The sequence below is a fragment of the Petaurus breviceps genome, unplaced genomic scaffold (genome assembly GCF_028583685.1).
Source record: "Petaurus breviceps papuanus isolate PSGF00001 unplaced genomic scaffold, PetGlider_PUasm1.0 214, whole genome shotgun sequence".
Taxonomy (NCBI): Eukaryota; Metazoa; Chordata; class Mammalia; order Diprotodontia; family Petauridae; genus Petaurus; species Petaurus breviceps.
Window position 1 is genome coordinate 10076703 of NW_027185863.1, and position 13959 is coordinate 10090661.

General features: G+C 38.3%; 1 protein-coding gene across 5 annotated transcripts in view; it reads right to left on the bottom strand.

Moving 5' to 3' along the window:
* Positions 1-8: 8 nt before the first annotated feature.
* TFDP1 (transcription factor Dp-1) overlaps positions 9-13959 on the bottom strand; it is a 146915-nt gene continuing 132964 nt past the window's right edge. For all 5 annotated transcript variants that reach the window (XM_069094069.1, XM_069094065.1, XM_069094066.1 and 2 more), the window contains exons 11-12: positions 7720-7801; positions 9-1358 (exon numbers count right to left, since the gene is read on the bottom strand). In XM_069094069.1, the coding sequence (XP_068950170.1) occupies positions 1211-1358; positions 7720-7801 (230 nt within the window). In that variant the 3' untranslated portion in view covers positions 9-1210. The remainder of the gene's footprint in view (positions 1359-7719; positions 7802-13959) is intronic.

Below are 13959 nucleotides of genomic sequence, written 5' to 3' on the forward strand. Positions count from 1 at the left end.
CACAGAGCTTGTTTAAAATGCCCATGCGCGTTTTATTAATAAAAACTAACAGTGCCAAGTTAAACAAGTCAAACAATTAAAGTCTCTTTAAATTCCATAAAATATTACAGAAAAGTTTATTTGTTTCAATAAAAAGACTATTGTCTTTGAACAGGCAGCTGACAGCATTTGTGCAGTTAATTTTGCTTTGTGAATAAATTTAAAAAGAGACTACACCGCCTGCCTGAAATGCCTTTTTTTAATAAAAAAATGAACTATTAAAAATGATTGACAAATTCTGAGTTAAAAAACTGTTAAAACATTTTCTATATTTAATTTCAACTTTATAATAGATTACAGGAAGATGCTTACGAAACAAATACAAACATTTGTTTCTGTACATGTCTTTAAATGATAGACTTATAAGTATGTAAACAACTATATAATAAAAAGTTTCCAAAGTCTGCCTGTAAGAAATCAGGCAAATTTTACATAAGCAATAAATCATTCCAAACCTTCAAGATATTTTATATAGCTGCACCAGCATGGCAGTAAACTTTTGCCAAACAAAAACTTTTTTTTAAACCTTTTTTAATCCATACATACCAACATATAGAGGAAAATTATATAAACTTGATGGAATTACAACAGTATATATAATTTAAGGGAAAAAAATTCATAACATTTATGGAGTTTAATGTTTAAAAAAGCAAAACTTTTTTTTTTGTTCAGTTCTTTGGACATTGCATGATTTTGCAAAATAAAAACATATCATCTTGCTATCCATCAATTAGTGGCACCACTCAAAACACTCTTCAAATAAATGGCCATTCAGTGAACCATTTTCCATAAAAGGATAGCCTTTTATTTTCATTGATGTGGATGAAGTACAAATTCAGCGAGAATTGTTATGGGGTAAAATGGACATTCCTTCAAGTAAAAAATATTAGAAAACAAAACACAAAATCCTACCGAGTAAATAAAGGACCTGCATTAGCACACTGGTATCAAAACACACATTCACACCACATTTTAAAAATCCTACGAAAAACAATCCTTGCTTGCTTATCAGAACCGCACTCTCTAAATTCAACAGCTTACCAATATTTCCTTAGGGGTAGGATCAAAAATAAAAATAAAAATCCACGTTTTTAAAAAAAGTTCTCTTCCCTAGAACAATTTACTCCTGAAGCTTAATTTGAAGGGAGGGGCCCGCCTACGCGCCAAGAAATCAATCGTCGTCGTCATTTTCATTAAAGTCGTCATCGTCGTCATCATCTTCCCCGACATACGACACTGGAGTTTCAACTCTGGAGCCGCTGTACTGAGAGCCACTGGAGCTTGTCGCCAACATTCCGTCTGTACCATTGGTAAAATCACTGCAAGGTGAAGAATAACAGCTGTCATTGTAGCTCCCAAGATGAGCTTTTTAAAAAACCCACTGAAATGGCTTACGAAGGGCAGTAGGCAACGCATTCACAGTCTAAGTTTTTAAGGTCTGGATGTAGAAACAGACACACAGATCAATTGCCACTGGCATAGAATCTCTGCCCCTCTGGGAACTTTCACTGACAATGGCATATTTGTTCTACAGTATTCCTACGAAGAAGATGGTGACAGGTTGGGAAAAGAGCTCTCCAAAGATCCATGCCTTATCTAAGGCTACAGGCTAATCACAGTAACAATGGCATCTAAAGGACACCTTCCCAGGAGAAGCACAAAAGATGGGCCAATTTGTGTAATGGGTTTAAAAACAAAAACAATGTTTGCTCCAAATCAACATATCAGACAATTTGATATTCACCAACAACCTCAACTAAGCAGCTTGTTCAGGGTCATAAGCAGCTGAGGCTGTTTTCCTGACTCCAATTCTAGAACTCTAACTACTTAACCTCTTCTCATGGTATATGCTATGACTGGTCTAAAACAACTACACACCTTCCTCTCAGTAAGACCTCCCCAGATGGGACTGTTTCTGTAACATTTTTAGGATTCCAATCTACTTGTTTCAGGTTGAAACTAGGTCGATGTCCTAGAGTAAGAAGATCCAATGGGTCCAAAATGGCCAAGAACTTGTGAGTCGTTATGCCCAAAGCAGCTAATCAGAAATACTGGGACACCTTTGGTACCTTTCAGCCATTCTGGCAAGCTACCCAAAGAACTGTCTGGGAACTAAATATCAGTGTCAATTAGTATTCAAAAAACCCCAGAAACTTTAATAAGGGCAGGCATTCAGCAAGCCCCAAAATATAAGTATATGGCACTTAGCACATACTGCAGAAAATGCTAAATCCTTAGCAAATTTTAGTAGTGATGATAATCATTAGCAGCAAAGCTTTTTTGACTTCCAATGTGTTTCTTTTCCCATAAGACCACTGTCCTAAACACGACACAAGAAAGAACAGCTACAGAGCTGTCAAAGTGACTTATTATCATCACAAAAGCTTGCTTGATACAGTGATGAATCGTAGTGTCGTGCAGTAGGTAACTTCTAATGGTACAAATTGCAATATATTAACATCCTGTCATTGTCAGATTCTTGTCCACATCCTTCTATAAATCCCCTATAGAGGACTTTCCTGACAGAATGGAGAGCTTCTAGTCTTTTTTTGGGGGGAGGGTAATTGGGGTTAAGTGACTTGCCCAAGGTCACACGGCTAGTAAGTGTGTCAAGTGTCTGAGGCAGGATTTGAACTCAGGTCCTCCTGACTCCAGGGCCGGTGCTGTATTCACTGCGCCACCTAGCTGCCCCAGAGAGCTTCTAGTCTTCTAGACTAAATAGACTAAAATAGCTTCTAGTCTATTTTGTGGATACCACTGCAGGTATTGGGCCATCCACCTCTCATTCCTATATGAATCTATTCAATCTATTGGGCTATCCAATCTCTGCTAATTTGCTTGATGATGGCTTTTAATCCACTTCTTGCATACACATTATAGTTGGAAATATGTTAAAGTATATTGGGGTGTAAAACTATCATGTGCTTCTTTCTCCCATGTCCTTAGTCAACTAAGATTTTGATTTACCCGTGATCATGGTGGTCTATGACTGACAGCCAAATCCATCAGGAGAATGGTGGTATTTAAAAAAAAAAGAAAACCAAAACGATTTTGTGGGTCATGGAGATGTTTGGGAATGTTGAAAATGTGCATCATTGTCCCAAATAAACTCTGCCTGTCTGCTTTTATTAAGTTCTTCACCTAAGTCATATATAGTCCCTGTTTAAGACAGATGTACTCAAACAACTCAGTGGGCTTCCATCCAAGTGCATGGCAAAAGTTGGGCAATAGGTTTTCTTTGTCCATTTTCCCCCCTCCCCTCTGGGGATGCTAAAACGTTTTAATTGTCTATGGATCTTTTTACTGGGGAAGGCCTCAGTAAGATGCTGGAAGCAGTATACTCACAGAATCCATGAACGAGAGCTAGAGTACCTAATCCCTCTTTCATTTCAGCTTTATGCAGGACATCCTCCATGACATGCTTTCCTTGATCCTAACAGTTATAACAGATAACATTCACAGAGCACTTTTTAAGGTTTGGCACGGCACTTTGCACACATCTCTGCCCTACCTGACTCACAACAACCCACTGAGTTCGGTGCTACTATTTTCAATTTCATTTCAGAGATGAAGAAACTGAGGCTGAAAAGTTAAGTGACTTGCCCGATGTCAGAGAAGTAGCAAGCAGATCACAAGGGATTTGAACCTAGCCCCTCCACTCTGTACAAAACGGACCGACAAGTTGTATCATCTTGTATCCATAAAATATAGCTTGTTTTAGTCTTGCAGGCTACATTTCAATTAATCAAATTAAATGATTTTTTAATAATAAAAAATACAGACATGTTCTTCATACTTTTCAGGCAACTGTGTGACTCTAGTGATACAGAAATTATGTGACTAGTGACGTAGATGCTGAAGAAAATGCTAAGAGCCTGCAGGCTCTCTTCATAAAGGATCCTCAAGCAGACCTTCAGTTTACGTAGGATCATGGAGATGAAAAACAAAACAGGTCTGTGGGTTAGCAGCTGATGACATTCTCTTAGCTGTTTTGTGGTGTGTGGTTTTTTTTTCCCCTCTCCTTGGGACAGCTTTAAAGTTGATGTCTGAATCCCTTCAAAGGTGTGTCACTGCCAAAAACAGGTTTCTTCTGTGTTGTACTTGGTCTGGTCAAGCTGCTTGTTCTAACTTCATGTGCGTTGATCGTTCCAATGACCAAGATGAGAAAAGATCAAGGCTGACAAATCCACTCCATTTTGTGTCATGACGCTTTAGAGTTTAAACTCTATGAGGCTGGCTTTGCTTAGCTGGTTTTCAAACAAAATTCTAGTTGCTTGTTTTGAGATATGATGCTTTCCACTATCTTCAGTAACCCTCCCCAACGTTTGTAAATGGTCTTCCACTCAAAATCAGTGTTCCCTCTGGCTGCCCTGTGAGTCTTCTCGGTCAAAATCAAATGTATTTACAGACTGTGGTGGCTTTTCAGGCTTTTGGTCTTCCTATTGTGGCAACTGTTTTAAGAAATTAAGCATCTCGAGGAAATGGTGATCATTAGATGCCATTCATCTTTCCCTACTTTTCTTTCTTTTTTTTTTTTTTAAGCAATTGGGGTTAAGTAACTTGCTCAAGGTTACACGGCCAGTTATTTCTGGGTGTGGTGCTGAGTGTCTGAGCCCGGGATTCGGTCTCCAGGTCGTCCCAACACTGGAGCCGGTGCTCTTACTCACTGAGCCACCTGGCCGCCCCTAAGCAATTGGGGTTAAGTAACTTGCTCAAGTTTACCCGGCCAGGTATTTCTGGGTGGGTGCTAAGGGTCTGAGCCCGGGATTCGATCTCCAGGTCTTCTCAACACTGGAGCCGGTGCTCTTACTTGCTGTTTCCCTACTTTTCAAGAGTCCACGTATCTAACTATGTTGGGCTTTTTTTAGAGACTTTCTTCTAACAATGTACATCTCATGTAAATGTTAAGATGTTATCAGACTCCTTGACATACATAACAAGAGACAACTCTGTTTGATGATCCTCCAATTATCAAGGAAGCCATAAAACAAGTATGTGTATACTCGGTAAAGGTGGTCCCCACTGTCATGAAGTATGTGTGCTACATAGAATCTAAACAGAAAACAGATTTTTCCCGATAGAGAAGTCCACCTGATATCCCTGTAGTTGATATTCTTGTGCTGAATAAGCACTGAAATCTTCTCAATGAGATCCACAACCGCTCAAAATAGTTCAGTCCAAAAATCCACACAGGAAAATCAAGGTGGTTGAAGAATGACCACTGTAGACTGTGATGTTCAGATAAATAGCTAGTCCATGAAGCGGATCCATCAATAATACTTTCTATCATGGAGCTATCAACAGACGAGCAATGAGTTAGGACCCAGAATCAAACAGGGAAAGAGAGCAGATGAGATTACATTTGTGAAGTTGCACAAGGCTTCAGGAATGCCAAGCTCTCTTCTGATGCAAAGATTTATGTTTTAAACACAAATACTTTTTCAGTAATGGTAGATAGCTATGAAGCATCTCCAAAGAACTAGATACAGATGAATGAAATGAATGAAAAAGCACTCAAGCAATTCCTGTGTGCAAATCCCTAGCAATACGAAAGGAAAAGCAAGAGTCCTTGCTCTCAAGAAGCTCAATATTCCAAGAGGAAAAGATGACACACATACATTCTAGGAGGTTTTAGCTGCAAGTCAGAGGAATGGGTTCAGTGGTCCTTAGGGTGCAGTGGCAAAGCAGATGGTGGGACATTTTCTTTAATGTCATTTCCATGGTTAAAATAACATTTCTTATGATGAGCCAACTGACAGTGCTATGGCCTTTGGTGGTAACAACTTCTTTTCTGGATCTTCGGTAGCTATGGCCACTGACAAGGCAATGGCGACGGCCCCTGCTCACATCTCCACAAGAGCTGATTTCCTGAATGATGGTTGAGGGGGCTGGGCCAGACATAGGGCCTATGATCTGGAAGCTGTGTGAGGTATGGGGTGGGGAGGGCCATCGCCATTCTTTGGGGGAAAGAGAAGAAAAGGTGTAAACACAATAGAATCTTATAGCCGCTGCATTTTTGAGTCATTTGTACGATGATAAGGTGCAGCCTGAATGTAACTATGAAAGTCCATTTGTTCCCTATTAAAACCTCCATCGGGACGCCCTTGAGTCATCTTTAGATAGATGACTATCACAAAGATTTATATAAATGGGACGTAGCATAGAGCTCAATAGTTTTTCACATTCTGGTCTCCTTGTTGCGGCAATAAATTTACATTACTTAAATGACTATGTAAAATTATTATGCTCACTATTTATACATTTCTGTTTCTGATGTCATTTTAGCCATTTTTGACTCCCAGGATACAGTTGTTTCAATTTAATAGCATATCTTTTTCTCATTACTATTCCTTCTTCTTGGTTTTTACTCATTCTGACTTTAGCTGTACCAAGTCATTAGTCTGACCCTTCAGTCAGGGACAACTTCAACATCAGTAACAAGTCTTCTTTTCATCTAAAGCATCCATTTGATTTTTATGTGTGATATTAATTGGTGCTCACCATGTTTAGCAGTAGTCAATTATTTTCTCAAATAAAGTGTTCATGATGTAAAGGTATGAGGTTTCTGTTTAATTTATGTTTTTAGCCTCTCTCATTCCTTCTTCCTAAAGTATGCTTTTTCAAATATTTTTTCCCATCCTCACCTTTCTTGCCTTTGCACTGAAGTTAGAGAATTATGTTGACTTATTTAGGAGGGTCTTACTGAGTTCTCTAAAGAATCTCTCTATTTCTTCATTCTTAGCAAAACTTAGAGATATGTAAATACTTCTGTGGTGATCTTTTTTTGTAAATACTTATTAATACTGTAATATGTGATATTCCATACAAGTTAATGTTTCTTACTGCCTTTGGATATATGCACAAACCCATTTCTCCAACTCCTTTTTGTACACAGATAAGCAGTCTTTCCATTTAGGGTGGAATTTCCTTCTTTTTTCTGTTTTCATTCACAGTGAGAATGTCTTTCACAAAGTCCTTCTCAGATGCTTTGTCATGGTATGGAGATAACCTCGATTTCTTTTTTTTTTTTTTTAAAGCAATTGGGCTTAAGTAACTTGCTCAAGGCCAGGTGTTTCTGGGTGGGTGCTAAGTGTCTGAGCCCGGGATTCGATCTCCAGGTCATCCTGACACTGGAGCCGGTGCTCTTACCCTCTGTGCTACCTGGCCACCCCTAATCTCGATTTCTTAAAGGCTATATGAGCAAAATTTAAGGTTTGGCAGGTTCTATTATGCTAAAATATTTCAAGTATGGTCCCAGCAATAGATGGGAGTCTGCTTTCCAAGGACCAACATAGCCAAACAGACAATGGTGTATCACCAATAAGTTGACCACTTGGCGATGGACTTTCTGGTGATGGTAACCCATAAAATGCTATATAAATGTGAATAATTATTATCAAAACAAGCCAAGTTCTAAATCCAATACGAGTACAACTTCAGAAAAATTGGTTGGGAAAAGAAAGTAACACAAGAAAAAACTCATAGGCAAATCAGACAATATCATAACTACAGAGGCAGAAATCTAATTTGTTGATGTAGCACAGCTAGACAAACTACTCATGTCCAACCAGTATGTCAATTCTGCACTTATAGGTACTCAGCCATGTTGAAAACAAAAGGTGAAATACAATTTTAAAAAAAGATATGCTCTTTTGGATTAATTCTATAAACTGGTTTCACCTGGCAGAAAACCTTGTGCCACTTGAAGTTGAACCTGATGATGATGTGACATATACACTGCTGATTGATCCCTGAGCCATTTCTGAAAAACAGAAAGAAAATAAGTCACTTAATTTATAAACAAACAAATAAGAAATGTGAAAAAGTAAAAGAAATTTAGCTTATTCACAAACAAAGAAAAGAAGGCTAAGAGGCGGAAGCTTAATGATAGCCTTCACACATGTAAGTAAATCTACAAATGATGGTAATGGATTGTTCCTAATATCCACAAAAAACAGAACAGAAGGAAATAAGTTTAAAATAACTGCAGCATGAGGAATGTGAGTAAGCCAGGAAGTCAGAGAGAAAAGAACACTGAAACTTATTTGACTTTTTGTAAACAGATTTTGCCTTCTCTAGAACGGTTTGGTCAACTTCTACCCAATTACAAAGAAATAAACTAATTCCCCTCTAGCCTATTCTTCCCTCTCCAATAAAACCTCACCAAGTGACAACGAAAAACAGTGATGGAAAAGCATTCTGTACAGAGACTGCTTGACACTGTATATACGATCACATCCTGAGAGGCCCTGACCTCTCTGCTACAAGGCAGGAAGTATATTTCATTATCTCTTCTTCAGGACCTTTCACTCATTTGAATTCAGATTCTTTCAGGGAACCTGTTCATTTACAATCATAATCACTGTGTATACTGTTCTTGGTTCTGTAATTTTGTTCTGCGTAGGTTTGTACAAATCTCCCCACATTTCTCTGAATTCCTCATATTAATGTATACATAAAGATATTTCATTATATCAATTTACCATAGTATTTTCAGCCACTCCCCAACCGAGGAGTACTCACAGTTTACAGGTGCTTGCCACCGTAAATGGTGCTGTTAGGGACATTCTGGTATATATACCAGATATTTACTTGAGCATTTTTTTTCTTTGATATCCTTGGGGCATATGCCCAAGTAGTGGGATTGCTCAGTGGGGACAGTTAGGTACTTCATTTCCATAATTACACGTTAAGAGAATGGCTGGCTCATTCTGCAAGTCCAAAAACTGTAGATAAGTATGCCTGACCTCCAAAAGCCCCTCCAATAATATTCTCATCTTTGCCAATCTGCTTGGTGGAAGCCAAAGACTCAAAAGTTGTTTATTTTGTTATTAGTACTAATAATTTGGAACATTATCAAATGGTCATTTGGGGTCAGCAATTCTTTCAAAAACTATTCAAATCCTTTGATCATTAACAGGGGAATGCCACTTGGTGCAATTTCCTGTATATCTGGGGCATCGGGCTTGAATCAATGATATCTGAGTCAAATATTCTGCCTACTATACTCTTCAAATTCCACAGAAGCAGTTCTTTTGTTCGTGCAAAGGCATATACTCATGACTATCCACTTCCTCTTTTGTGCCTCTGTACCCTGTTTTAATTTCTTCCCTAGCCACAACTATGAAAGGTACCTTACTTCATTCCCTTCTTTTTTTTTTTTGGCGGGGGGTGGGGGAGGGAGAACAGGGCAATTGGGGTTAAGTGACTTGCCCAAGGTCTCAAGGCTAGTTTTGTATTAAGTGTCTGAGGCTGGATTTGATGTCCTCCTGACTCGAAGACTGGTGCTCTATTCACTGCGTCACCTAGCTGCCCCTCCCTTCTTACTTCTTAATGATATGCCCTTTTATATTTCAGGTCATGTAGACAATTTGATCTCATTGTGAAACACGGTACAAGATAATGGGATAAATCTAATTTCTGCCAAATTCAAGTCTAGTTTTCATAATAGTTCTTATCAAATTGATGAATGCAATTTGGGTTCTCAGGTTTATCAAACACTAGACCTACTGTTTTCATTTGCCCAGTTTTCTTTCTTATCTAGTCTATTTCACTGATCTATTTTTCTTTTTTTTAAACCAGTACTAAATAGATTTGATTATTACTGATTTATAACATTATTGAAGGTATAGCAACACAATACCCATTTCATTTGCTCCTTTTCTCATTATTTTCTTTAAGATTCTAAAATTCTGGGGGTGGCTAGGTGGCGCAGTAAATACAGCATTGGCCCTGGAGTCAGACCTGAGTTCAAACTTGACCTCAGACACTTAACACAAAAACTAGCTGTGTGACCTTGGGCAAATCACTTAATCCCAATTGCCCTCCCCTCCCCCCTCCAAAAAAAATGAGCAAAAAAAAAAAAGGATTCTAGAATTTTTGCTTTTTCAAATGAATTTTCTCAGTTTTGTCTAGTTCCAAGAAAATATCTCCTCGGTAACCTGACTAGTATAGTAATAAATCTACAAATTAATTCAGGAAATAGTCGTTTTTATTATGACACAGTCCAAGCAAAAGCAATGAATCTATCTTCATTTATAGAAGTCTCCCATTATTTCTGTAGCATGTCTTACATCTCATTGGTTCTTATATTTAGAACAGAAGTGGAACTTCAAAAGCCAACTAATCCGATCCTTTCATTTTACAAATAAGAAATTGAGGCCTGAGGAGTTTTAAGTCATTTTTCCAAGGTCTCACCCAGGTAATAAGTATTAGAAGCAAAATTGAACCTAAGTATCCTGACACTAGAACTTCTTTCTGTTATAATACTGTTGTAGTTATGTAAATCTAATATGAACTTTAATAGGCTAACTCCTACATATTTGGTGCATTTTACAATTTTTTCAGTGAAATTTCTCATTATTTTTGTTTTTGTAGATTGTACAGAAATGCTGATGATTACTGGGGATTTATTTTATATTTGCTACCCTATTGTATCTATCTAATCAATCTCTCTACTAATCATACCATCGTGGTGTCTGCAAACAGAAATAGTTTCACTTCCTTTCTGTGTATCTCATTTTGTTTTCTTGCTACTACAGCTAGCATTTCTAAAATTGTGTCACGTAATAGAGCCTGTTTTGTTTTAGTCTTTTTAAAAGAAATGAGTAGTGTTTTGTCAAAATATTCTTCTGTATCTATAAAAATGATAGGGTTTTTCTTACATATACGGTTTAAATGATCAATGATATTATGTTTTCCTATTGTCAAAACATACTTGCATCCCTGGTATCAGCCCAGCTTGGACATACTAAATTATTTTCTAAGGATTTTATTTAAAATTTTACATTGATATTCTTTACTAAGACTAATTTATAGTTGTCTTCTACCTTTTCTGCTCTTTGGTTATCAGTACCATTTCAGTCTCTAATTCCAAGGTTAATGAAAACAACAGCAACAACAAGTGGTTAAAACTAAATGCTGGAAAATTATAATGACCAAATTTGGTCCCTAAGAAGTTATATAAAAGAAATCTCTCCTTGCTACTTTGCAGAAGTTGAAGGGAGGCAGAAGGCTGGCTGCAAGGGTGCGGAGTATTGAACATAACAGACCTTTTCATTATGTTGGTTCACTTAAGTTTTTTTTTACTAAGAGATGGTTCTCTGCTGAGAGTGGGGGTTAGGGACACAATGGATAATGTAGGTGATATATCAATAAATTTGTATTTTTTAAAAGTTTGGTCATCTGTTTTCTGTTTCTATTTTGGAGAATGTTTTGGGTGGCATAAGTATTAACAATTCTTTAAACGTCCAAAAATATCCAATTATAGATACATTTGTCGCGGGGTGTTTCCCCTCTTCGGAAAATCATTTAAGGACTAGAGACATATTTCTTTAAAGCAGGGTTGTGTAATTTCTCAACTTTACTACTCCATTATGAGCCACCACATGATCAACTTTTCTAAAATCGCCTTGTACACACTGAGAAATGTGCATGCCATTTAACACAACCATTTACAGGCAAATCTAGTTTAGCAATTCATTCATTTCTTTTTTTTTTTCAAATGCTTTATTAAGTTCTGATTTACATCATTCATTTCCGCCAGATTTTCAGTTACAAATTTTCTCCCCATTTTCCCCCTACCCACCCCCCCAAAATAGGAGTTCCACAGGATATCCCCTCCTCCAATCTGCTCTCTCCCATATTTTGTCCCATACCCCTTCTGACTTTTCCAGTGGATCTCTATGCCCCAGTGCCTGTATATCTTATATCCCAATTACATGTAAAATAGTATACACACACACACACATATACACATACATATTTGAATATTTGATTTTAAAACTTTGAATTAAAGATTCATTCCCTTCCTCCCTTGTCACCCACCCTTACTGGGAAGATAAGCAGTTCAGTATAGGATGTACATGTATGGCTAACACGAAACAATAACATAGTAGATATATTGTAAAAGACTGACTATATTTCCCTCCCTCCTATCCCACCTCCCACTTGTTCTATTCTCTACTTTGATCCCGTCCCTTTTCAAAAGTGGGTGCTTCCAACTTCCCTCCTCCCAGCCTGCCTTCCATCATCCCTACTCTCATTCCCTTCCCCCCTACTCTCTTGTAGGGTGAGATACCCTATTTAGTGTGCATTTCATTCCCTCCTCAAGCCAAATTCAATGAGAATAAGGTTGACTCATTCCCTTTTGCCTTCCTATTCTTCCCCTCCATTGTAACCATTTTCCCTTGCCTCTTCTATGAGATAGTTTACCCCATTCTGTGTCTCCCCATCTCCTCTCATTATATTCCTCTCTCACCTCTTAATTTCACCTTTTAAGTATCATCCCTTCCTGTTAAATTGGTCCTGTGCCCTCTATCTATGTATACCTGTAAACATATATACACACACTCACATATGTATTCATATGCCCGTATACCCTCATATATGTATATATATTTCTATTCCCTTCAACTACTGAGAAAAATTTCATTAAGTTACAATTATTGTTTTTCCATGCAGGAATGTTAATAGTTCAACTTTGATACGTTCCTTATGATTTCTTTTCCCTGTTTACCTTCTCATGCTTCTCTTGCTTCTTGCATCTGAATGTCAAATTTTCTGTTCAACTCTGGTTTTTTCAGCAAGAATGCTGGAATGTCCTCTATTCCACTGAATGATCATATTTTCCCCTGAAATATGATACTCAGTTTTGCTGGGTAGGTGACTCTTGGTTTTAATCCCAGCTCCTTTGACCTCTGGAATATCATATTCCAAGCCCTTCAATCCCTCAGTGTAGAAGCTGCCAGATTCTGGGTTATCCTGATTGTGTTTCCACAATATTCAAATTGTTTCTTCCTGGCTGCTTGTAATATTCTCTCCTTAATCTGGGAATTCCGGAACCTGGCTATAATATTCTTAAGAGTTTTCTTTTTGGGATCTTTTTCAGGAGGGGATCGGTGGAGTCTTTCAACCTCTATTTTGCCCTCTGGTTCTAAAACATCAGGGCAGTTTTCCTTGAGAACTTCCTGGAGGATGATTTCTAGGTTCTTTCTTTGATCATGGCTTTCAGGTAGTCCAATAATTTTTACATTATCTCTCCTGGATCTATTTTCCAGGTCAGTGGTTTTCCCCATGAGATATTTCACATTGCCTTCTATTCTTTCATTTGTTTGGATCTGTTTAACAGAATCTTGATTTCTCATAAAGTCATTAGCTTCCATTTGCTCCAGTCTAATTCTGAAGCCATGATTCTCCTCATTGACCTTTTGAGATTCTTTTTCCATCTGGCAAATTCAGCTTTTTAAGGCATTCTTCTCCTCGTTGCCTTTTTGAGCCTCTTTTGCCATTTGAGTTAGTCTATTTTTCAAGGTGTTATTTTCCTCAGTCAGGCTGTTGACTCTCATTTCATAATTTTCTTGCATTGTTCTCATTTCTCTTCCCAATTTTTCCTCCATTTCTCTTATCTGTTTCTTAAGGTCCTCTATGGACTTTAACCAGCTTTTATTTTCCTTTGAAGCTTTTGGTACAAGAGTTCTGACTTCACTGTCTTCCTCCTGTTCCATGCTTTGCTCCTTTTTGTCCCCAAAATAGGAGTGCAATGTTGGAATCTTCTGTCTGCTTTGTTTCCTTTGCCTGGTCATATCGCCCCTCAGTCACTTGACCCCTGGGCTTTTTGCCACGGTAGGACTCTGCCACCAGACAGGGGAGCTTTCATCCCAAACGCTGGGGTTTTCTCAGTTGCTGGAGGTATTAGATGGGTGCCCTCTCTGAAGCCTCCACACGCTCTGGCAAGCTGGACACACACCCCAGGACCTCCACCCTAGACTGCAATCCAGATCCAACCAGGTTAAAGCAAGAGCGATTACCCTTCAGACTGGTGCTTGGTCCCCCTACACTCTGCAGGCCAGGAGCTGAAGCTGCCACCTGGCGCTGGCTGGCTGTGCCTGTGTCTCAGTGGCTTCTCGCCCTGGAGGCAAA